Below are 25,690 nucleotides of genomic sequence, written 5' to 3'. Positions count from 1 at the left end.
TTATATGTATGGATGATGATGCATATTATGTTTTAATAAAGTTGTGATCCTATATTGACTTTAGATGTTACAAGCATCTATATGCATCATGTGTCAAATATAAATTATTATCTTTTACTTTATTTTTATTTGTTGTCATAATAATTGATATAAGCTCAAAGTGTTACAAAATTATGCGTATATCAGTCTTAGGCTTCGTTTGGGACGGCTTTTTTATTGCTTTCTAAAAAAATTTTGTAGTAAAACTCCGTTTTAGAAAGCAATAAAAAAGCCGTCCCAAACGAAGCCTTAGAATCATTGGGTAAGGAAAATAAAACTAAAATGGAATTTTTAAAATTATTCAGATAATCAGTGTAGCTGCTCAATCTCAGTTTATATAGTTAGTTATTTTAAATTTCATTGTTTGATTTGAATGATTATAAGAGCTGCTTTTCTTGTTTGTTCTTTTTGCCATGAGTTAAAAATGATAACTTATTAATGTGCAAGTCTTAATGTAAATTTTTTTTTAGCATTGTTACGTTTGATTGTATAATGGTTAGGTTATGAAGATTATGGTTGTTATGATATAGCTAATTTTTTGGTTTAGTGTTGATTGTTTACTAAGATCTTAACTGTCACTCCTCTATTGCTAGATTGGAACTCCAATTTTATAGTCAAACTGAATTTGTTATAAAAAATCAACTTGATCGGGCATGAATCTTACATATTTGAATTAAAACTTTGATGATTGATGAATTCAAGATCATTCAAATTCTGATTATAACAAACTTATGCGCTAAACTGAAGTCTCGATAAGATGAACTATTGACATCTAAAGCGATCCGTTCTGAATCCAAGTGAATCAAATCAAATACTTAAAATCATAATTAAAAATTATGGGACATTAATTGAAGGACCAAATGACCTTTAAATCTTGCGTGTTTATAGTCAAATTAAGTGTCCTGACAGATGAATTGCATTTGTCTAAAATTACCTAATTAAAAAAATCATTAAGGAACTTAAATCCTGAAAGAATTATCTATAATTAATCACTCCAAAATCTAATATAGTCTTACCACCTTCATTAATCACTTCAAACACATAACCACTGAATACTTTTAAAAGCATCTACCTCTCTACCAATATATCCATTTAAATCTCCTCCAATAAAAACACTTTCTTCAAGATTTATCTTTTGTATTAATTTTTCTAAGTTATTCCAAAATTTTAATTTTGAACTCATATCCAAACCTACTTGAGGAGCATAAGCACTTATAATATTAACAATCTTAGCATCAACAATAATCTTTAAAGCTATAATTCTATCTCCAATTTTATTTATTTTTATAATATTATCCTTCAAACTTTTATATATAGTCACACCTACACCATTTTTAGTATGACTCCTACCTAAATACCATAATTTAAATCTTAATATATTAATTTCCTTAGCCTTCTCTTCGACTCATTTAGTTTCCTGAATATATGTAATATTTATCTTCCTATGAATAATAATACTATTAATTTCATTAATTTTCATGTAAGGGAATATATATTCCAAGTTCTTATCCTAATTTTAATATCTTGGACTAGCTTCTTTGCCCATATATGTCCCTTATGTGGAAACCCTTTGACACCGGCCAGGTAGGGGGCTCGACGAATCCACGTCGATGATCCGGTGACGGTCGTCGGACACCGCTCCAAGCACTTCTTGGAGGAAAGATCCACCACCTAAGAATCACTCTTAGGATACAGGAAAACACATGAGACTAAACTCAAATTTTATTCATATCAAAATATATCCCCATTACAAGACAATGACTACCTATTTATAGCCAAAAGGGAAGCATCATACTAAGCTACACAAACAAAATAAAGCATTTCACCTCTATTACCCTATAACTACTAAATGGACTTAATATAGCCTGAAGTTTAATACAATTGACGTCTCAGCTCCGGCGTCATACTACCGGGGTAGGAGGACCTTCAGGCTCATAAGAAGATGTCCGGTTGGCCAACATAAGGAGGTGGATTTGGTTGGCTAAACCGGTCAGGATATTTCCACCCAGTGTTATTCACCTCACCTAGGAGAGACTTCAAACTGATTAGTTCAGAAAGTATTTCTTTGATTGCACGTAGATATCGCAAGTCTAATAGCACTCGGGAAGATCCACTGCTTGGAAATGTGTGCACTTTCTTAAACAAGTAATTTCGTTATCTAAGATCAGATGCATGAAAATTACTTGAAGTTAGAGTTGAAGAAAATTGATTCCTAGAAACTCATCATATATCTCTTTGCAATTGAGATGGAAATGTGAATGGTCATAACAGCTGCTAACAGGGGCTGTAAATGCTTCAGGAAATGAAACGGAATCACGATATTCTTGAAGTTGCGCCTGAGTATCGTCATCATATATGGTTTGATCAAGATCAAGAACTCCACCGAAAAGGTCGTCATTGTACACGTCGTACACGGGTTCATCAAAGATAGGCAAAGGCGATGATCTCGGCAACGTATCTTCAAATTCTTGAAATCTAAACTCGGTCGAGGGTGGAGTGGAAGAGAACTGATCATATGAAATGACCTCGTCGTCATCATCCGTTCGTAATGATTTAGTAGGAACGAAGGATTTTGAATTCGTCGTGGCAGCATACTTGCCCCGGACACCATTAAAATCGAGGCCAAGGGAGCTCAAGTTTTCCCTTCGTTCAAGCCTTGACAGCCGTCGTTTGAGTCGAATAATTTCTTGTTGAAGATCTTCGATTTCTTCATCTTGATGTGATCCCTGCATCGTCCACCGAGAAAACATCATGCTCTATTTTGGTGCTAATTTCTGGACAAAGAATCAAGAATTATGTTGTTTTTGGCGCGTGGAATGGCATCAGAAGTGGGCACCGAACAGAACGTCTGGATGTAACGTGGTGGCTGGACCGTGGATATATATTTTCTTTTTGCTGATCTACTGTCTTGAAGTGGGCACATTCCTTGAAGTGTCACTTTTCCTATCCTCTTGAGATCGTTTTACTTAGCCAAGAGGGTGTAGAATGCTGCTACCAAGAAGGCTTCTAAGAACTAGAAGCCAATGATTCTCCGAGAACTCCCCCACCCGACTATGGGAATTCATCCTCGATTCCCCCACGCGTGGTAGACGGCGGGTAAAGGGAGGCCACCGTTGAACCAAGGACCAAGTTTTTGGGAGCTTTAGCGAACACTTCCAAGTGAAGCCGCTGATTAACAGCTCTTCTGGTTGTTGTCTTGAAATCACAAGCTCCGGCCGGCTCCGTTATTCCTCCCGATCAAGAAGTCGCCAGACCCGGCCTTGATCCGCCTTCGCTCGCTCTTAGCCGGCGACACGATTCTGCCTTTCGGTCACGGATGTCACCGGAAGCCTCCTCTCTTTCTTGACCAAATTTCTCTCCGGCACCAAATGCTCCGTCGTTTTCTTGAACGACCTCCGACTTGATTTCTTCCGCCGGGTTCTTCTCTTCACCACCTGAGGACTTGTCAGGATACAGAGCAAGAAGAACTGGTTGGCTCTGATACCAAATGACACCGGCCAGGTAGGAGGCTCGACGAATCCACGTCGATGATCCGGTGACGATCGCCGGACACCACTCCAAGAACTTCTTGGAGGAAAGATCCACCACCTAAGAATCACTCTTAGGATACAGGAAAACACATTAGAATAAACTCAAATTTTATTCATATCAAAATCTATCCCGATTACAAGACAATGGCTGCCTATTTATAGCCAAAAGGGAAGCATCATACTAGGCTACACAAACAAAAGAAAGCATTTCACCTCTATTCCCCTATAACTACTAAATGGACTTAATATAGCCCGAAGTTTAATACAATTGACGTCTCAGCTCCGGCGTCACCCTTGCCTATTTAACACTGCACTCGGGCGCCAATGCAACTGCCCTTGCACACTTGTTGATGTATTCAGGTCATACAGCGTGTCGCTTCCAGGGGACACTCTAGCATTAACACAAATTTTCAAAGTATTCATGTCATGATCATTCGATAAGTTTTATGTTGTTGTTTTTTTTTTTAAAGTTTTATGCTGGTTGTCATCTACCTAATGCAACCCTCCACTTTTCTTATCCAGGACTTGGGTCCTGGCAACGAGAGTGTTTAGCCATTACAGTAACATAGGAATAAAATTTGATAAAATTTCATGATATGATAAGATGTTGTCAATAATAAAATTTTGAAATATAGTTGTGATTTGTTGTACATCCTTATCGTTCTTTTTTTTTTTTTAATGTAGAGGTTACAATGATATGTTTTATGGCTATAGATAGTGTTTTATGTATAGTTTTTTCTTTTACCTCGAGCATGATTAACTCTTCTATTTTTGTTGTTATCTAGTTTTCTTTTTTCAATCTCTTCATGTTTGTTTTACAAAGATGTCATAATCTTTACAAAATAATGAAGATTGATCATCCAAGTTAGAAGAGTTTTGGGATGGCACAGAATTTGTTGAAGGTCATAAATCACTTAATAGTCCATGCAATTATTGCTGCCATGGTGAGTATTATATTCACATTATTGCATGAGGTAGGAAGAGAAATACAAATGTAATCATGAATCGAATATACAATGTGAAACATGTCTCTCTTTGTTATATCTTAGATTCTATTCTGATTGTATTGGCATTGTGTAATTTGTTAGAGAGATTTTTTTTCCCAAAGTATGCAAATTTAATGAGCACAAGAAGATTACTTGTAAATACACTTAATGTACATAGCGGAGAATTAAGGTTCTATATTCTTGCATGTACTCAAGCATAATAGATGAAACACATATTAAAAAGTTGTTCAAAATGAAGCAGTAAAAAAGCTGTTCCAAATGAAGCCTTAGTTTTCTTATTAATTTAGTTAACAGAAAAATGGGAATGTGTTGGCACTATAGATGAAACACATTAAAACTAGAGCACCTAAAGAGCAGAACTCCGCATTTAGTGAAATAAAATCCCACTTAACCTAAAATGTGCTTATGGCAGTAGATGTTGACTTGAGATTCATGTATGTTTTAGTTAGTTGGAGATTAAATACAATGGCACAATCATTCTTAGAAGTGAGTCATAAAGACCTCGTAGTTTACATGTTCTAGAAGGTTACTCCTACATTATGTTCCATAATTAGTTATGATACTTCACAATAAAGGAAAATGATCTAATTGAGGATTGTTACTCTACCAAAAAGAAGCTTATATCTCCAAATCATGCCACAAGATATCTAAATGAATACGCACTAATGTTAAGTGTGTATTTGATTTTTTGAAGAATCATTTTGCAATAATATTGTGTGATCATTACTTTTCATTAGAAATCAAAATTGACATTATGCTTATTTATTGTATATTGCATAATTGGATTGTTATAGAATGTGATGATTATTTCATTTTCTTCAAAGATAAGTGGGCTAAAAGAAATTACTCTGAAATGATCTAGATGGAACAATTGTAGATGGTTCTAGAAAGTATTTGAAGAAAAGAGATGAAATTGCTATGGTCATGTGGAATCATAAGATGAATGTTAGTGCATGCATGATTTGTTATTAGCATTTTATTTACTTTGATATAAATGATATTTATTTTTTATGTAATCTTGGAAATAGCATTATATTAAACATAAATTTTTGGTATGCTATTTGTTATGTTTAGGATAAATGGAATCATACCCAAAAGTTGTCTACATATAAAACTAAGGCTTCATTTGGGACGGCTTTTTTATTGCTAAAAACATTTTTTTAATTTAAAAATTAAAATTTTTATATAAGAAAGCTGCTTTAAGAAACAATAAGAAAGCCATCTCAAATGAAGTCTAAGAAGAGGCAAAAAAAATTATGGAGCTTGAAACAAAAGTGAATAATTGGGTTGTTGTGAATTATATTTGATTATGTTGATGCAAATATGAGAATGGCTTAAGGCTTTAAAGGTGCTATTTACCAATGTGTTGTTTAAAGATTGAAAGAAAAATTCACAATGGATCTCATAGCTAAGAAATGTAAGAATAAAATTTGACACTAAAGAACTTTATTGAGTCACATTTAGGAGTTATGAATATATTGGGATGAAAATAAAAACCCAGCTAATTCAATAGTAGATAATTCCTTAGAAAAAACAAAGTACAAAGTACAAACAACAACTTATTGTTGAATGTCATTATATGTAAAAGCAACCACAAAAAACAACAACGAAGAGTATAAGAAAAAATAAAATAAATAAAATAAAAAATAAAAAATAAAAAAATAAAAAAACACCAAAGAGTAGAAGGAACAAGATAAATGGGGACATTCTTCTGTATTTGATGCCTAAACCACTCTTCAGCTGGTCCATAAAGCTCAAATAAGAACACATTCTTGATGTTGGAACTAAGCACTCATCTTCAACCTCTGAATTCAGATTTGGGTCTTCTTCGAAGACGATTTCGAGACCATTTCTTGCTCGACGGTGCTGTTGCATCCCTATTCTCTGAAGCTGCCGCCGCCGCCGCCGCAAGTACTGTGGAGAAGTAATGAGAGCCCCATTGGCCTCACCTTCAAAGTTGGCCGCCATATCTTGGGCCCTTGACATGTCTCTCTGCTGCTATGAAATGCCAAATGCCTTCTGTGCCTCATGAGGATTTATATAAGGAGTTTGTGGAAAATTGGTAATAAAATGAAGTTTTTTAGGCAATTTTAACTGGATGACAGAAAGATTTTTCTAAAAATATTGAATTAAATTGTGTTAGTATTTTAGGGGAGATAGAAAATTAGAAATTACTTGCATAATTGGATGGCTTGGAGGATTTCATGGCTGTTGCTTTGTTTTCTCTGCCTTAGTTTAGTTGTAATTTATTTTAAAATAGGAAGTAATTAGTTCTAATTAGAATAGTAATTACTATTGTTATAGTTGGTTTCACATGATCAATAGAAAATGTTTATAAGTTGTTGGTTTTGTATTTGTGCTTTGAAGTAGAGGAAAGAAAATCAAATCTTAAGGGGAAAAAACACAAACCAAAAAAAAAAAACATTGATCCATTTTTTATACAATTTAAAGAAAAATAGAGAGGGATATGCAACAAATTTCTCTGGAAATTTTATTTTTTTTACTATATTTAGACATAAGGTTTTGTTTGGAATAGCTTTCTTATTGCTTTCTAAAACATTTTTCTAGTACAAAAAAAATTTAGTTTAATTTTTTTTTTAATAAAAAGTTGTTTTAAGAAATAGTAAAAAAAGCGGCCCCAAGCAAAGCCTAATTTTCTTATAGCTATCACAAACACTACAGGAAAATCACACATTTCCGGCTGAATTTTAGCAGTTTCCGGCGGTTTTTTAATTTTCCGGCGGTTTTACGACGGCTTAATATATATATATATATTTTCTTTTACGAAAATCTTTCTTATATCGTTTTATTATATTATCCATTAAAATGTGAATAAATTTTATCATACAAAGTTTTGGACAAAATATATTCTCATACAATATAATCACATGAACAAAATGGATTAAAGTTAGTTATGACTATAAGAAGAAAAAAAAAATTTCCATCCATATACAATATGTTGAGTAGTTTGAAAAATAAGAAAATGTTAAAGATTTTAGGAATTGATGTACAATTTTTGTAGTGTTTGCTTAAGATTAATTTAAAATCTTTTTTTTTTGTTCAATCAAAGCATAAGTACTTGTGATGGAACATATGAACGGTTGCAATTTTGATGAACTGATTGATTCATATCATAATCAATTTATTATCATTTATTTTTAATAAGATTGCCATGCATAAATAATATACACTAGTTCTGATTGTTGTGTAAATGATTGAGTTATAATTATGCAATTTAAGGTTTCTATTCTTTCGTTAGGTCCTAGGGCATCACACAATGCATATTATTGCTTGAGTAATATGCAACTATTGCTACCCGATTCAAGATAACCTCAAGAAAACAACTATATGCACGAATAAAAATAAGAATAAAGGGTGGCAATTATTGCACTTAAATGATGGTGGCAAGTTGTTGTTGATCCTTCAAAATTTGTAGTATGTAATGACTATGCTACATAGAAGAAGGATACTATACAATAATAATTCAAAATAAAAGGTTAAATACCTTACTATTAATTAATGATGAAGTTGAATTCTTTTATTAGGGGTGGCTTATACCGTAAGATTCATTACTTCGAACCTAGGCACTGGGTGATGCCTTGCTAGTCCAATAAAAATAAGATGAGAGAAAAAAAATTAACGTGATGACACTCAGCTCGTGTGTATGAGCACAGTTGTGGAAGCATGCAAATTACATACAATTTATGCAAACAACATGTGATGTGCATCATAAGGTGCACATGTAGTGAATGCACATTGTGAGTTTCACATATAACATGCACACATAATGAGTTACACTTGCAATGGATGCAAACACAACATGTTACATATGTAGTGGGTGTTTTTATAGTTAGTTGCATGCTTATGACAATTACACACATAGTGTGTATGTGTGTCTAACACAGTGCATGTAAGGCCGTCACACACAAATTAGTGCGTACAAGTTAATTTACGTTGGACCAATTGCATAATGTCACTTTCTTGCACACCGGTGTGCGTGTGACACAATGTGCATATAATGCATTACAACAAATGTGCATGTAGAAGATGCACTAATGGTGTAGCAAGTAAATTGTCTAGCGCTATGTGTGCTCAATATTTGAGTGCAAATAGTTATTGGCAGCTGTCAAAATAGTTGTTGCCTGAACTTCTACTTAGAGAGAACCAAAGGAGGAAGAAAATAGAGGCCAACCACTTTTGAGACCAATAGGATGATTTATCAACTGCTGCAATCTTAAAGGATATTTGATGGTGAGTCGAAATTCATATTGGTGTGATCCATGTGTATGCTCAAAGGCTACGAGTATTCTTATATGCTATGCATAAATGCGCCCAGATATACCAATTTGGTGATGGCCACATATCTTATTGTTGTGCATATTAGTACACATTGAGATTATCAATATTCATTGAGGAAAAATCATTTGGTGGTGGCCAAAGATCTTCAAATCGGTGTCCATTAGCATGTACATGCAGGGGTTAATCTTGTTTATATATGTTGTAAGTGAACTTTAAAAGGAGTCCATTGTTTTTTTTTAATATGTACATCTATATTGGAAATTTTGATTAAGAGCCCCATGCTATTGTATTTTTAATTAACTAAATGATCAAAAGAATATATTTCTTATAATTGTGTTTTTTTTATAAATCTTTAACATTGGTCTTTTTGATCTCCATGCATTATAAATATTTTTTGGAGAAATTAATGAATGAGCTAAGAGAGATATTCTAGATTATGTAATGAACGAACCTGACCCAATAGACATCACGCTTACGCTCATTAAACCTTAAAACTAGGGGCCTATTTGGATGCAGGATACAAGTAGGATTTGAGCCAAATCCTGTTGAATTCCAAAAAATGCGATGCTAGATCTCATGCTATGTCTAATCTCCACTTCAAAAGCATTTTCATTATTTTTTTGTCCTAAATCCTGAATTTTAGTAAATCCGAAGGTTATAAAAATTTTTTAGATTTAGTCGAAGAAGTCATGAAGATCGTTTCCTTCGTGGCCAGCTCCCATTGTGACTTCCAATCTGATATTAGCGTTGTTGTTGAAGAGGAGGAAACAACTATTTTTTGTGACTCTTTGAAAACTCGACTTCACCTTATAGCGCGTGAAGACAAAGTAGTAACAAAGACATGGAGACGAGGAAAAGCAAACCCTATATAGGCCTAATACCATAGGAAGAATAAAGACAAAGATCAAAGAATAACAAAGAAGAATTTTGTTATTGTTTTGACTACGTGTTATAAATACAAATAATCAATGACAAAAAATAATAATTATCATTCAATATGATTTGATTAATTTTCTTATAATTATATAATATATATTAATTTTATTGTTAATATGAATTTTTAAAATTGTATTTTGACTGACAAATTTTAAATCTTCAAATAAGTATCTAAATAATTTTGAAAATTTAACGGAATTTAACTTCTATAATACTATTAAAACCTACCTGTACCCAAACTGCCCCTACGACTCCATTGATCTGCTCCGGGAACGAGTACGACCCCCAAAGGACCCGAAAGATCCGGCAAGTCGTGTCGGGCCATCCGTCTTCAGCTCTCCCTCAGGCCTCTCTCCTCTTCTAGCGTGTCCGCACGTAATAAATTCTCCTCTTCCTCGGCGGAGACATCGTGCGGAATGTCGATGGCGAGGTCGGTGTCCAGCCTGGCTTACCCGGAGAGATTCTATGCAGCCGCCTCCTACGTTGGATTCAGCGGATCTCCGAGCTCTTCCACCGCGGCTTTATCCAAGTTCCAGAGCGACGTTGCCCTTCTCCTCTATGGTCTATACCAACAGGTAATGCCCTTGTTTCTATTCCCCTTCTCCTTTTCTTGTCCTCATCTATTCCTCCCGGATCCAATTTACGTAGGTGTTTGTTCGGATCTTGGGTGAGGGGGTCTGATTTTGGCGTTGTTGGCTGACTTTGAATGCAGATCCAAGGGTTGCAACGTAGAATTGCGTTGGAAATTTGTTGTTTAATAGTTGATCTGAGTATCTTTTTAATGGCTCTTTTATGCAGGCTACTGTGGGACCTTGCAATGTTTCTAAACCGAGAGCTTGGAATCCGGTGGAGCACAGCAAGTGGACTAGGTTAGTAACCCTATGATTACGAGGGAAATGAGCTGACTTTGTTTCAGGGACATTGATCTTGCTATTCTTATTTGTAAGAGCTATGAAAATACTCTATTAGAACATTAGACAAAGAGAGTTGTGTATACCTTCTGCATAGTGTGATCTTTGATAACAATCATGCTGGTTATGTGCGCCATGGGGCATGCCTGCTACATAACACTGAGAACAATGCACGCTTGGTGGCTTTATATGCAAGCCCGAAGTGGTTGCGAGAATCACTGCAATGAGAAAGCATTGCGTAACTAATTTGACAAAGGAAAAACTATTCCTGGTCTTTCTTACAATTGGCATGCGTGGGAGAGATTATGGTTCAGCTTTTATGTCAAACAATGATTTTTTAATGCTGAAATTTGTGGATCATGTTTAATGTTGAACGTGTTGAATTTGTAATTTGAATTAAAAGTAACATAATTTAAGAATAATAATGTTCAATTAGCATTCCAGAAGATGTCGAGGAATCTCTTAAATTATGATTGTTGAACCGTTAAGTTGGAGTTATGGATTTTCCCCCAAAAAAAAAAAAGTTTGTGTTATGGCATTTCTCATTTTACTGATAATTGCAAACTTCCTACAAGTTTAATTGCCTTGATTACCCATAAATAATTTTTTCTACAACTTGGACAACTCTTGTTATAACTTGAAAAATAAAAGGAAACAAAATCTTAGACTAACTTTAGCTTTGATCTGATTTTTGTAAACCATTAACCCAAAAAATTCCTCCCACTTCTGCATGGCTAATTTTTCTTAAACGACTGCTATGCATCTTTATATCCGGCATTCATATGGATTTTGTGCATGCTATAGGTATCATATACATTAAAATGCTAGGTTGTGGTATGTGTGGTGCATTTTTCATTCTCTTATAATTACTTTCTACATTCCAAAGCAACTACACAATCATGTTTATCTCATGCGTTTACATTCCAGTAGTTTGTTACATTTTCATCATCATTATCAATCCTATCTTTATTTAAGATAAGTTTTGTGAATCCTCAATATTTTTTAGTTAAGCATCACATGAGATGTTAGTTATAGTTGACACTTGATTTTTTTTTTTTTCACAACTTATAACCATGTTATTTTTGTCTACCTATTATCTTTATTTTCTCTTACATAAATACTATATTTTCACCTTGTCAGGGCTTCTTTTGCCCTCTCTTTTTATGTCAAAATCACCTAGATTTCATTTTCAATAACTTATCTTCACCACGTGCTACTATAACCGTCCCTCTTAAACAGCTAATATTAGATTATGATTCTTTTTTTATTTGCTAGGGTAATATTTATTTACCCATCTCAACAACGCAAACTACATTACATAGATGAAATTAACTTTTTGGAAATCACTTTTGTTTTAAAAAAGTTTGTTATTGATATCAACCATCCAATATGGATGTGATGGCTGAAGTGCTAATTGCACATGGTGCAATTTCCTAGTAATTGGGGAGAATCTGAATCAAACACTTTCTCCATCTGCTTAGTAATACAATGACATTAACATCTCTTTTTTTCAACTCCAAATTATGTTGTCAGTGATTAATCTTTTATCCAACACTTAAACCATACAACATAGCTAGTTAATTGTAGCTTTATAAAATTTATATTTAAATCACTATGATTTTCTCTTATTGCACAATAGCTATGGCATTTCTCCATTTTAACCAACTATTTTTTAATCTAGAACTTATTCTTCACAATAGACATAGTTGAACCCCCACACATCTAGATACAAGTTGATCTTCTTGCTTTATTAACTATGAACTAAAAAAAAAAAACAAAAACTATGAACTACCAATTTCATATCCAAAAAATTGTATCAAGTAACTTTCTTATCAAGTTGTTAGCCTTGGTTATACTAAGTTGTGTTTTTAATGATCTAATTGTGAGTCAATTAAAGCCATTTAGTCCAATCTTAAGTCAGGCCCCTTCATCTTTGGCTCCTTCTAAATCCAATCCAAATGGTAATAATTGTAATGTGATATGGTTTCTTACCCTAATTTCTACACTATATTACTACGAATGAGATTATTTTGATTGTTGGTGTAGATGATGGTGTTCATCAACTCTTGCTTCACTTGTATGCTTAGGGTGAACAAGTCCTCTTGTGTTTTCACATAAAACCGCACTGCTTTATCCTTTGGCATGGCCATCATGGATACAAATGGGCCTGTCTTGTCCAATGGACTTGGTATGGTAATGTCCACCCCAACAATAATTGTTTTTTTTATTTTCTTTCTTCTTTGCGATATTTTTCATTGGTATGACTAGGAATATAGCAATGTTCAAGAACTTAACAGGGACATTTGTCTTGTTAGAGAAAATGTTATCCCTAGTCCTGTTTTTCTTCTTTCTTTGGTGAAAGATAGTTAATGGGTCCTCTTCTTATTGCCTTGATTCTTGCACTCTATGACCATCGCCATTATTGTGGCCTAGTTGAGATCGGTGATCGGAAATAGGTGTTCACTTGCAATTTATGAATAAAGTTCTAAGGTGCATTTCATCAAAGTTTGTACATCTCAAAAGTTTTCTTCCAAAGTGACCATGTGAAGTCCGAGCTCTGCGATTTACTCCTACAAAGTTTATTCTTGGCATTGTCTTAAATTTTGTTCATTGCTTCCACTGATATTCTACATACCCATTGGGTAGAATATTTGGCTTCCACCGGTATGAGTTTCTTGAAGAATTTCCAGCTCACATTTTGATGATCATTTATCTCTAGTGAGTATTCCGCCACGCTAGGGCATGATGCTTGATTACAGTTGGGCGAATGCAACCTTGTCCGGTGTTATACTAGTGCAAGGTGAAATAAGTCTTTAGCTATTTGTTCTATGCACCTTTGCTCATAACTAGGAATCTTCATTTTGGAATGTTCACATCCTTTTTTATGAGTTGTAGCCGTATCTTGATCTTCAACCTCTCCAATCATGTTTACATTTAGCATGGACGCAAGAGGAGAAAGAATATGACTTGACCTACTTGTCACAACAATGATCATTTGCATCCCCATCCACTCAATCATGGTGATCATTTGCTTCATCAATCTTAGCCAATTGGTCCGCTAGGTTTGGTATGGAATATTTTTTGTCCGTTGATTGGTTGTGTTTATCTTCTATTTCTTCTTCTTTGTCTTCTTTCTCATCTGTTTAGTGATTTTAGATATGTTTTTTTTTTTTGGGAAAATTTAGATATGTTTTCAAGACAAGAAGGAACTCTCTCTTGTCTTTATATCCCATCTTTATTTGTATCATATACCAAGAACTGTTGTTCTAATACCAACTAGATCTATAAATCAATCTCTTAATTGAGTTTTCTCATAGTCGATAGTTTTCTTTCTTTAATTTTTAGTTTTTCTCTGCTGGACATCAAGAACAAAGCATTGTTTTAGAACTAGACGGCTTAAAAACAACATTTTAGTCTAGTCTTTCCCCCTTTTTCAATGCTTGAATGAACTCATGACTTGGTTCAATAGCTGGGCACCTAGATTGCAATGTCAACTTTGGAGCATCCAGTAACACCAAACAACTAAATAGAAGCAAGCATTAAACAGGTAAAATAGCAGAAAAAGTAGCAAAAAGAAAGTAAATAGTTGTGGATTGCAACTAACAGTAGAGGAAAAAAATAGTGGAATGCAACCAACAGCAAACAACAGCTTATGATATAGGAACCGGGAGGCATGCTATAGTAACCTAAGAGGAGTCTCATGGATTCAGCTACAGTAGCAGGAGTAAAGTTTGTTGGAGGAAGTAACTTCTATTGGAGAAGATTAAGAGCAAGTGATAAAACTCAGGGGAAAAAATTCTTGTAATTTCATCGCAGGAACTAGGATCTTTAAATAGAAGATTACTATATAGAGTAAAAAAATTAATCAACTCCTAAACATTCTCTACAAAAACAGTACAACAACAAGTCAACAACCACAAGCTTTTATGCTACTACATGGGGTCGGCTGTATGAAACCTTTTTGTCCAAGATGTCTTATTAAGAGTAAAATTCTCATTTAAATCTAATTAAAAATGCCATTTTTAATACTTTTTAACCATGTCTTTTTAGGCCTTCAGCTACCCTTTCTAACATAGGTTGGAGCTAATACATCTACTCTCCTTAAAGGGTCATGAAAGGTCGATTATGTTATCAAACCATCTAAGGCGTCTCTCTCTAATTTTATCCGCCATAGGAGTTACTCCAATTTTTTCACGTATATACTCATTTTGCATTCTATTCCAAAGTTAAAATCCATTCATCCACTTGAGCAACCTTATCTCTATAACATTTAACTTAATTTATGCTTCTCTTTTAATGGCCCATATTCTACCCCATAAAGCATTGCAGATCTCATTAACATCTTTTACAAATTTTCCTTAAGTTTGAGAGGTACTTTTCACACAACAAACTCGATGCATTCCTCCACTTCAACCATCTTACTTGAATTCTACTAAGAATATCCCAATCTATTTCACCATCACTTTGAATAACAGGCCCGAGATTATCCAAAAGGTGCACTTGTTTTTAATACTTGATCACCCAATGTCACAATCCCATCACTAGATCTATTCTTATTAAAATCACACTCAATATATTCAGTTTTAGATCTACTCAAATGAAAACCTTTGAGCTCTAAGGTTGACATTTATATAATTTAAAATTTTCATCAATTCTTCTCTAGTCTTATTAATAAGAAGAATATCATCAACAAAAATCATACACCAAAGTAGATCCTCTTGCAAATGCTTAGTAAAACCATGATTAAAGCGAAAAAGACATGGGTTTAAAGCTGATCCTTGATGTATTCCAAGTGAACTAAAAAATACTTGGTCCAAGTACCTTGTGCTTGATACAAGTAACAATTCATGTATACATATCCTTAATGATTTGAATATAAGCATTATTAACGCCTTTCATTTTTAGAACTCTTCAGAGCACTTCTTTTTGAACTTTATCATATGTTTTATCTAAATCAATAAATATCATATGCATAGTCTCCTTACTCTCTTTATACTTCTCCATCAAAGCTCCCAACAAACGTATAGCCTCCATAGTAGACCTACCTGGCATGAATCCAAGCTGATTTGAATAAACATTAGTATCATGTCGTAATCTATTCCCAATTACTCTCTCATGTAATTTTAATATATAACTTATTAACTAAACTCCTCGATAATTTACACACTCTTGTGCATAACCTTTATTCTTAAAAATAGAAACCAACACACTCCTTCCATCTATCTGTCATCTTTTTAGTTTCAAAATAATATTAAAAAGTTTACTTAGCCAAGAAAATCCTTATCCTATAAGCATTTTCACACTTCTTTTGAAATATCATCAGGTAATCTTTTTCACACTTTATTTTCTTTAGAGCCTCTTTAACTTCAATATTACTAATATGAGAAGCTAAGATCACTAAAGTCAATCATATTCTTACAGCCTTCAGTGAAAATTTTATCAAAATATCTTATCCACCTATTTTGAATATCTTATTCTAAGAAAAACACTTTTTGATCTTCATCCTTAATGCACTTCACTTTAACATTATTATTGTCGGGTCCCAAGCCATGAATGAGAAAAGTGGAATGTTACATTTGGTAGTTAACAATCAACATAAAAATTGTTTAACAATCATAAAATTAATCCACAAAAGAGTAAACCTTATATATAATTGCATATTAGATAATGTCAATTTAAAAGATAATCCTAACAAAAATTATCCTAATCCTAAATTAAAATTTTAAAACAAGCTTATTTAAACAAATTTTCAAACTCATCATAATGCTGCTATAATTTGAGTTTTAATTCAATAGTTCAATTTTTGAAGTTTTTTCTCTCACACATCTGATTGACAACCAATCATACCTATGGAATCCTGGCTATATTCTCTTCGATCTCAATGATTAATATGATCTTTACCACACTCGTCAATTTTCATGGAGACATTGTGCTATTTAAACTTCAATGAACATGATCCCCTCAAAGTTTCCACAAGCTGATGCTCAAATTATATAGGTGATTTGATTGATGGCTTATTAGATCTGGTTCCAATATGGCGTTTAGTTCTATAGAATTAAGATCATTGATGGGCATGTGCCAAACCTGCTGTTGTATGAATTGTAGACTCAAAGTGCTATATGTTTTGTATGAATTGTTGCAGTGCTTATGTATTTTGCGGTTAAAAATAATGAGAATTTGTAATAAAATATATATTTTAGATGTAAGATTTTTAAATTTTGTTTATGATTATCGTCATCTTGATTATATACTATTTTTGCACTATATTGTCTTTACAGTTGGCATGGACTTGGAAACATGGCTTCAATAGAAGCAATGCGTCTGTTTGTGAAAATCTTGGAGGTGCATGTCAAAACTTACGCTGTCACTAAATTGCATTAAAGATAGGTAACCGATATTATAGAATTCTTTACAGGAGGAAGATCCTGCTTGGTATTCAAGGGTCCCAGAACCTACTGTGAAACCTAATTCTGAAATGCATGTAAGTATGCTGCTTAATTCTTGATTTATTTAATGCTGTCAATGGAAAATGTTTATAACTATGCCAAGGCCAATTATTTATGAATTTATCATGTTTTTGTTGTTTAAATTTTTTAAGGCTTAGTTCTTCACGGTATCACTAGGTTGCTAACGTTTTGATATTTACTTTGTTCTTCTACTTGCAATATGCATGTCAGTAGAAATAATAAATTGTCTATTTTCTTGTTAGCGTCTTTATTTTGGCATTCAAAATATTTATAAGCTGAAACCGCACATTTGTCTTTACTGGTAAAAGAAAAAAAGTTACATGTTGAGTAGATAATGTATTTTTTTAGTCATGGTAAAGATGCCGTAAATTTCACATGAAAGCCTTTTAGACGTGTTATATTAAGTCTTTCTTTTCTCAAACTTGTTTGATTTGATACCCCCCGGATCATGGATTTTTTTTTTAAAACTTTTTGGTTGTCTTTGGACATCTTAATATGTGCCTTTTGACTGGCTAGTGAAGGTCTAATTGTTGAAAATCCTGGATTAGACATTATGCTCCATGTCTTATTCATGGAAAATTTTGTATTCATGCATGCTATAGATTTTGCTTGGGATCTGGGATTTGGAAAATAGGCTGATAGTTTGGTTGAGTTGTCTCCGTTATACTATAATGGTTATAACCTGTTACAAAGTCTTTGTTTTATTTTATGATATTTGCATATGTTAATTTTCATTGTCATATTTCTTCTCTTGACTCATATTATATATTTTCTTTTTCCATCATAAGGTCAACAACTCAACCTTTCATAAAATGTTTTATTTTGATTTTGTCCGTGCTTTCAATTAATGTAGTTTTTTCATCATTATCATGTTTATGCTAGCTGTTCTTAATGATATATTCCTATTTTCAGAAACAAAATTATGTAGTTTCCACATATATAGAGAATGCATCGGTTCATTTATTCATTAAAGTAACAAATGCAGGCACATACGATATATGCCAGCAAAAATTAAATACAATTGAGCTTAAATTCATAGCTTTATAGTACGGCCATCCACATATATAGAGAGTGCATTGGTTCATTTATTCATTAAAGTAACAAATGCAGGCACATACGATATATGCCATAAAAAAATTAAGTACAATTGAGCTTAAATTCATAGTTCTATAGTACGGCCATCTCGGATAATTTCAAGACCAAGGCAACTGAGAGATATGTTACCAAATTGCTTTTTCATAATTGTTAATGCTTGCTGTACAAGTTAGCCTCACTCTGGGAAATGATTTGCACAGATTTCTTATATATTTTGAAGTTTAAAGAAAATTCAACACTCTTAAAAATATGAAGTTGTTGCTTTACTAATTGATTATTATATATATAATATTCAACATATTTTTCATTGGCACTGTTTAACCGGTCAATGAAAATCTCATAAGTCAATAATGCAGTCTTAATGCCCTAATATGGTCTATGCAATGCCTTATAACAATTAGCAAGCATAGAACATGTAAACTAAATCATTAAAGTTACTTCAGAAGCTTTTTGTTTCACAACTTTGATATGAATCCAAATACCAACTAAAAAAATCATGACTCAATAGGCATTATGCAATCTCTAACTTTTTAGATGAACAATAAGTGCACAAATATACTTATTGAAGTTCATCTATACAACTAGTCAACAGATGCTAAGTTATAAGAATACATTTTTCAAGTAGCAATCCGAATTAATATACCGTCCAATTAAATATTAATCTAGTCATATGCGCTTTCAAATAATTCATCTACCTACTCTTGAATGCATGATCAAAAGCCACACCAATTAGTTTATAATTTGAGGCTTACACCTCAGCTTGGTTGAGGCTCGCCTCGCCTCACTGGCATGAGGCTTACGCCTTACCCTATATATATTAGTTCAATAAATCAAAACATAGCCCTAACCTTAGGGAGAAAAATCTACTTAAAGCAAAACACAATTACCTAATCCCCAAATAGCCCCTTTTGAATTTTCCCTCCCAAATCCATCCTTAATTAATGTTTAATTGATTGTTGGGCCCCACCACAGAATCTTGCCCCCTACCCCTACTAGGAGGAACCCTTATTCTGCTTGGTGTATACATGAAGAGGTTCAGGGTGGACCGGTCTAAAACAAGATTATTTGGCCCACCAACAATTTGTTTGATCGGCTTTTGATCTCTAAAGTGGAGACTAGAGATCCAATGTTTGAATTTTGCAAAAAAAAAGGAGGTTTTTTATTAATGTAATTGAGACTAAATTTGATGAAGTAAATGTTAAACTTAAAATTCTCATCAAATTATAGAAACAATTTTTGTGAGTAAGATAAGTTTTTAGCAAAACCAATAAGAAATGCATTTTCTTAGGGCATTCTAGTGATATTTATGTTCTTTTGCAAGATGCTTATTTGTACTTTGCAAGAACATTGTCAAATTATTGTTTTTGTACAAGATAAATTTCATTTTCGTGCAAACCTAGAAAACATGTCTTGTGTTAAAATTTTGTGAGGATGTTCTGAACAAACTAATTTTCAAATTTAATTAATGTTGTCAGCAAATTGTATTGACCAAAGAACTTAAGAAATAAATAAATGTAGTAGTGTGTGTGTGTGTGTCTATATATATATATATATATATATATATATAATTTTGTGTCAATAATAGAAAAGTGCAAGTCATTTTTTTTTGTTTAGTTTAGTTTGCTCAAGAAAAATGGCGTTACAGAATGAATCTCGCTTTGCAGACGTAGGATTTCATTCTCCATAAGGTACATTGTAGTTAACTAGATTTAAACATTTTCTGGTCGGATCTAAGGTCTTTGATTTGATTGTTCCTGTCTGTTGATTGACTCTGTTTGTTTATTATTGTAATTATTAAAAATAAGATCACATGTTGGAAGTAGTTTTATGTGTGAACATCTCAGATTGGCGTACAAGAGCCGGCTTGCTTACATTTGGAGTAGAGATCATCACAGGACGCTGGGAGCAGGAATTCTATCGAGCAGGCGATGGGCATAACAGACGGGCACGAGGGCGGATTGCGAAGACGGGCTAAGTCGGAGGGGTTTCGTGTGACTGGATTTGACGCGTGCAGAGGAGTCGAGGGAGTGACGTGTGCGCGGCTGTGGTCTATAGGCTGGGGGGGGGTCTTGTGCGGCTAAGTGAACGAGGCCGATGGAGCGGGGGTGAAGCCTAATCGCGGGTCCTGCATGCAGATGGAGGCAGATCGGGAGCGGGCTTCGTGTGGCTAGACTTGTGCGCCGGGTCGCCTCGTGCAGAATAGAGAACGGTAGAGGAGGGGGACTTTGGTTTGGGGTCTCATGTTCGGCATTTAGAGATCGAGCGGGAGATCGGCCTTCCATTCCTGCGTGAGTGAGAGTTTGAATGAGGAGGAGAGCGGACTGGGGTGGTTTTATGCCGTGAGGGGAGTTAGATAAGTAGTTGTGTCGGTAGGGAATAAACTGTTTGAGGCAGGGCCGGCTTAGAGGCGGAGGTGTTCCTTATGGATATGTTGGATTATAAAAAAAATCCAATGAAATTTTTTTGTTTAATTTTTTTGAAATGTCAAATTAGATTATGAATGTTCTATGTTTGATTTGTTCTTTTTTTCCGTCAATTGCTAATATAAATTTTACTTACTAGTGTGTGTGGCTGGGCACTTGCCTCGGTAAGTGTAAAACATCTGTAGAATGATAACTATGCTATCACCTATTGATGTTCATATCATCTCACATGTCATTTTACCATTTTCTGGCTGCTGACCTGAATTATTTCCTGGTGAAACAAGGGAATTGATGTAATTCAAAATATCATTTTAATAAATCTGTTTGATTATTGTTACCTTTAAACGCAAATATTCCCATTGTATGATTTAAGATTAGGCAATCATTTTACAAAAAGGTTTTATCATTGAAATGAAACATTCTGGAATGTGCATTTGGCTAGAAGGTCTTATATATTGATACCATGAACCTTGAATAAGCACTACTACTACTCACAGTGCGGTGGTTTGGTTTGATATTTTGGGGGTTCTCTTTGTTACAAGTGCATCTTTTGTCCTGAGTGAAACCATAGAAGCTCTTGATCTTTGTACTTAAGCATCATGCAAACTATATTGGAATCAACTTTCTTTCGCTTTGCAGAAGAATAAATTACTGCACGCACAGATATTTACAAGCATTTTCCATGCTATTAGGCCCTATTCTTTTCTCGTGGCATGCTATGATAATGTTCTTTCCATGCAACACCTGTACTAGCGTAAATGGTAAAGATAATTGCTGCCTTTTTTCTAAGTCAAATCTATTGTCATGTATGATATTTTTCTGTGCATACAATTGACTATCACCCTATTCATCTGTATTTTTTTTCTCTCTCTTTCAATTAGAAGCCAAAAGTGGAATCATCTGGTGAGACAGCTATTCCTGACGGGACCTTTTTTCCTGAGCCTAAACATATTTCAACAGAAAATGGGGGTCCTATTGAGACCCAGGATAAAGATATTATAATGGAAGGGCTTGGTGCTATTGCTATTTATGATAAATGGGTTGCACCACCAATTTCTGGACAACAACCAAAGCCTAGATATCAGGTCACTGGATGGCAATGCTTTATTGATTAGCAAGTTTTAGAAAATCCTTATGCTGCTTACTAGTTTATTTTGTGGTGTCTCAGCATTGAATAATTTATTTCTTTGCAGCATGGCGCAGCTGTTGTGAAGGATAAGATGTACATTTTTGGTGGGAATCACAATGGCCGATACCTCAATGATCTTCAGGTATATAATAGTTATTGAGATTATCTATTTTTATATATTCTGCAGAGTCTGTCAATTCATTATTAAAACTAGTTAACTGTGATGCAATAGTGACTTATAACCTTATTGCAGAGAAATTTGTATGAACTATTGGAAATGATTAATGATTCTTCTCCTGTTTCCTTAATCTTAAATTTACCTTAATGATATATTTTCCTCAACTTGGAGAAAAGGTTCTCGATTTGAAAAGTTTGATGTGGTCAAAGATAGACGCTAAAGTAGCAAAAGGGACCTCAGAATCATCAACACCAGCCCATGTTGCTCCTCTTGCTGGGCATTCCCTGGTAATTAGTGGAGAATTCAAGTTCTATGTCCTTGTAGTTGCTATTAGTATGCCACGGACTCTGTTGCATGTATTGATTGGTATCTTATAGAACTTTTTTTTAAACTCTTTTTTCAGATTTCATGGGATGATAAGATTCTATCCGTTGCTGGTCATTCAAAAGATCCATCTGAGACTGTCACAGGTTTCATTTACTTTCAAGTTGATGTTTTAGCAAATTATCTTTATGTCCAGCTTCCTGTTGAATAATTTCATTGTATTCTGGTGATAGTTAAAGAATTTGATCCGCAGACTTTGACCTGGTCCAATTTAAGGACTTATGGGAAGCCACCGGTAGTTTTCCTCTTTGATTGCATACTGTTCTTCTTTCTTATATCACAATGATAGCCCATTTTCATCTCTAACTTTAGTTTGAACCAGAGGCGATGCATTTGTGATGATTAAATATTTGCTTCTATACCAAAGATGAAAACATAATAAAAAGCTTATTTCTGATCTTTCTATAATCGTCTTTCATCCAGATTTCTCGTGGAGGTCAATCAGTGACCCTCGTTGGAACAACTTTAGTCATGTTTGGCGGGGAAGATGCTAAAAGATCTCTATTAAATGATCTGCACATTCTTGACTTGGAAACCATGACCTGGGATGATGTAGATGCTATGTAAGCAGGAGTATTTCTTACGCCTTTTTTTAGCTTATCATTATATATATATATAATAATAAATATAAAGAAAAAGCTTAACTTAACTACTACCATTTATTAGCTCGTCTTATTAGAATAGTGAAATGAATTTTTGATATATATTGCTTCTAAGCTGTCATTTATTAATTATTAAAGCTCCAAAAAGAAAGGCACTTGTGATCTATCAAACAATGGTTGGTGGACCCTTTCTCCTCTCTACAAATGATGGATTGTTAATATGTTATGCATGCTGCAATCTCCCTCTCCACTTGCAAAATAATCTCCTGCCTCTACTTCCATTGCTACTCTCATAGCCCTTTTAGTCCATGATAGTCATCTCTGCTCTCTCCTTACTATGCGCACCCACCCTCCCCTCCTCCTGTGTTCCATATCTCTTTCCTCTCCAGTATCCACTGACTTCTGTGATCATCACTACCATCTGGATGATCCTTGGCTGCCTCTTCTCCATCTTCTTTCACCGCTCTATCAATGCCACCTTACGAGTGAGTTTGTTCTCAAAAGCACACATGTTTCAGCTCCTTTTGGCATGTCACATTGGGCAACGTAATATAAAACTCCAAGGAAGTCATTGAAAGTACTCGAACGAGTCCAAGAAAATATTTGCATTAAGTATCAGTCAACTGAGAGGTGCAGGCTGCAAAATTTAAATTTAGTCGAAGTTGGGACACTTTGATCTTTTGAAGTACATCATGCACAGAGACCACATGGTTCTGCCTATAAATTCTGCACAAGGACTGCATTTTTTGTGCTAATACTTCTGTTACTTCCAGGTTAAGTTTGGAACTGATTGGATTACCCTGATCTTTTGCAGAACCATTGATCAGCCTAATTCATTATCTGTTTCCTTCTTACAAACTAATCACTCCCTAGAATATTCTTATACTTATCCCTAGAAAGCTGCATTCTCTGCCTTTCTAGCAACGGCTTGTTGATACTATTTGCTTTTTTGGCCATATTAAGTATTTGGCAGTATTATGTTTCTGAACTCTTGATGGTCATTTACTAAATGTTTTTGCATCATTTAAAATCAAATATTATCTTTTTCTAGTTTCTCTTAGCATGCTTATGTAATTTTGACTGAACTCACATAAAGTATACAATGAATTTTCATTACTTTTTTTCAGAGGTACACCACCTTCTCCAAGGTCAGACCATGCTGCTGCTTGCCATGCTGAGCGGTACCTTCTTATATTTGGTGGGGGCTCTCATGCTACATGCTTTAATGATCTTCATGTCCTTGACCTGCAAACTGTAAGAAGGCTACTTCTCATTATTGCGATGTTTGACCATAACAGTTCAGAAAAGCCTTTCTTGAATTTCTTTAGTTTGCAAACTTTATTGCAGATGGAATGGTCAAGGCCAAACCAACAGGGTGTGACTCCTGGTCCGAGAGCTGGTCATGCTGGAATAAAAGTGGGGGAAAACTGGTTTATTGTTGGGGGTGGTGATAATAAAAATGGTAATGGTATAAAGTTTCCACTTTCCAAATTACTTGACTTCTCAAACATGAGGTTTTGTAGTTCTAGTTCAATATGCTTTTCTGTCATGGTTCTACATAACACGTTTTCTTTTTTTGTTTAGTCTATATTAAAATATTCTGCATTAGATATATGTTTGAAGTAGATTAATGAGTTCTGATATGTAGTATATCATCTTACCGAGTTTTTCATCATGGTGAGGCCAAGTATTTCTGAGTTGATGTTGTCATCAGGCATGTTAGCTTTGAGACTGTCCTTTTATTTAGTTGTACATATGAAAGATTAATTGGTTAATTTATTATCGTACTTACATTTTCATCTGTTATTGAGAACCTTGGGGCTTATGAAGACGGTGCAAATGTAAGATAAAATGATGTTAAGTATAAAGTGGATGTGAAAATAGTTTGCAACCCCTGGAGAGGATACTGGCAAAGTTCTAGTATTCAGCCACAAAGTTATCATCAACCCTTGATTGCCGTATGACAAACATCTATACAAACTGTTAAAACTGAGAATTTGAGAGGAAAAAGCTTGAAATTCTTCATTACAATCTTCCCTATTTATAGATCTATACAAGATATCCTAATGAGGAAATAATAAATTGCAGATTTAATACATAAAAATCTTTCCTAAATTTGTTCCTCCATTATGGCGTGATCCACGAGAGTATCCCACGGATTGATCTTTGTGTCCGTCGAATCCTTTGCACTGGGAACGGCTGGATTTCAACACTCCCCCTCAAGCTGTGAAATATGGATCTGTCATCCCCAGCTTGTCAATCATTCTGAGAAAGGCAGAACTGTCCAATCCTTTAGTAAGGATATATGCAAGTTGATCCTTTGATGATACATGGTCGACACTTACTAGACCACTGTCTAGTTTTTCTTTAATAAAATGTCTGTCCACTTCTATGTGCTTGGTCCTATCATGCTGGACTGGATTGTGGGCTATGCTGATTGCTGATTTGTTGTCACAATGTAGCTTCATGGGCTCATCCCACTTAACCTTCAAATCTTCTAGGATTATTTTGATCCACAGTAGCTCACATATTCCCAAGGCCATAGCTCGATATTCTGCTTCTGCACTAGATCTTGCCACCACATTCTGTTTCTTGCTTCTCCATGTAACTAGGTTACCTCCAAGAAATGTGCAATACCCAGAAGTAGATCTTCTATCAACCGGTGATCCTGCGTAGTCAGCATCCGTGTA

At 34.3% G+C, this 25,690-nt stretch overlaps 1 protein-coding gene across 4 annotated transcripts in view; it reads left to right on the top strand.

Moving 5' to 3' along the window:
* The first annotated feature begins 10,049 nt into the window (after nt 1–10,049).
* Nucleotides 10,050–25,690, top strand: part of LOC110099859 (acyl-CoA-binding domain-containing protein 6) — a 32,898-nt gene continuing 17,257 nt past the window's right edge. Inside the window, exons 1-12 of one of the 4 annotated variants that reach the window (XM_020827154.2) lie at nt 10,050–10,386; nt 10,610–10,680; nt 17,001–17,064; nt 17,138–17,203; nt 21,592–21,792; nt 21,901–21,978; nt 22,191–22,301; nt 22,418–22,484; nt 22,572–22,633; nt 22,822–22,961; nt 24,128–24,254; nt 24,348–24,468. In XM_020827154.2, the coding sequence (XP_020682813.1) occupies nt 10,228–10,386; nt 10,610–10,680; nt 17,001–17,064; nt 17,138–17,203; nt 21,592–21,792; nt 21,901–21,978; nt 22,191–22,301; nt 22,418–22,484; nt 22,572–22,633; nt 22,822–22,961; nt 24,128–24,254; nt 24,348–24,468 (1,267 nt within the window). In that variant the 5' untranslated portion in view covers nt 10,050–10,227. Of the gene's footprint in view, nt 10,387–10,609; nt 10,681–17,000; nt 17,065–17,137; nt 17,204–21,588; nt 21,793–21,900; nt 21,979–22,190; nt 22,302–22,417; nt 22,485–22,571; nt 22,634–22,821; nt 22,962–24,127; nt 24,255–24,347; nt 24,469–25,690 lie in introns of all 4 variants that reach the window. The other 3 variants (XM_020827153.2, XM_020827156.2, XM_020827155.2) reach the window with 3 other exon arrangements.

The sequence above is a fragment of the Dendrobium catenatum genome, unplaced genomic scaffold, assembly GCF_001605985.2.
Source record: "Dendrobium catenatum unplaced genomic scaffold, ASM160598v2 fragScaff_scaffold_437, whole genome shotgun sequence".
NCBI lineage: Eukaryota > Viridiplantae > Streptophyta > Magnoliopsida > Asparagales > Orchidaceae > Dendrobium > Dendrobium catenatum.
This window is presented reverse-complemented; position numbering and strand designations above follow the sequence as displayed.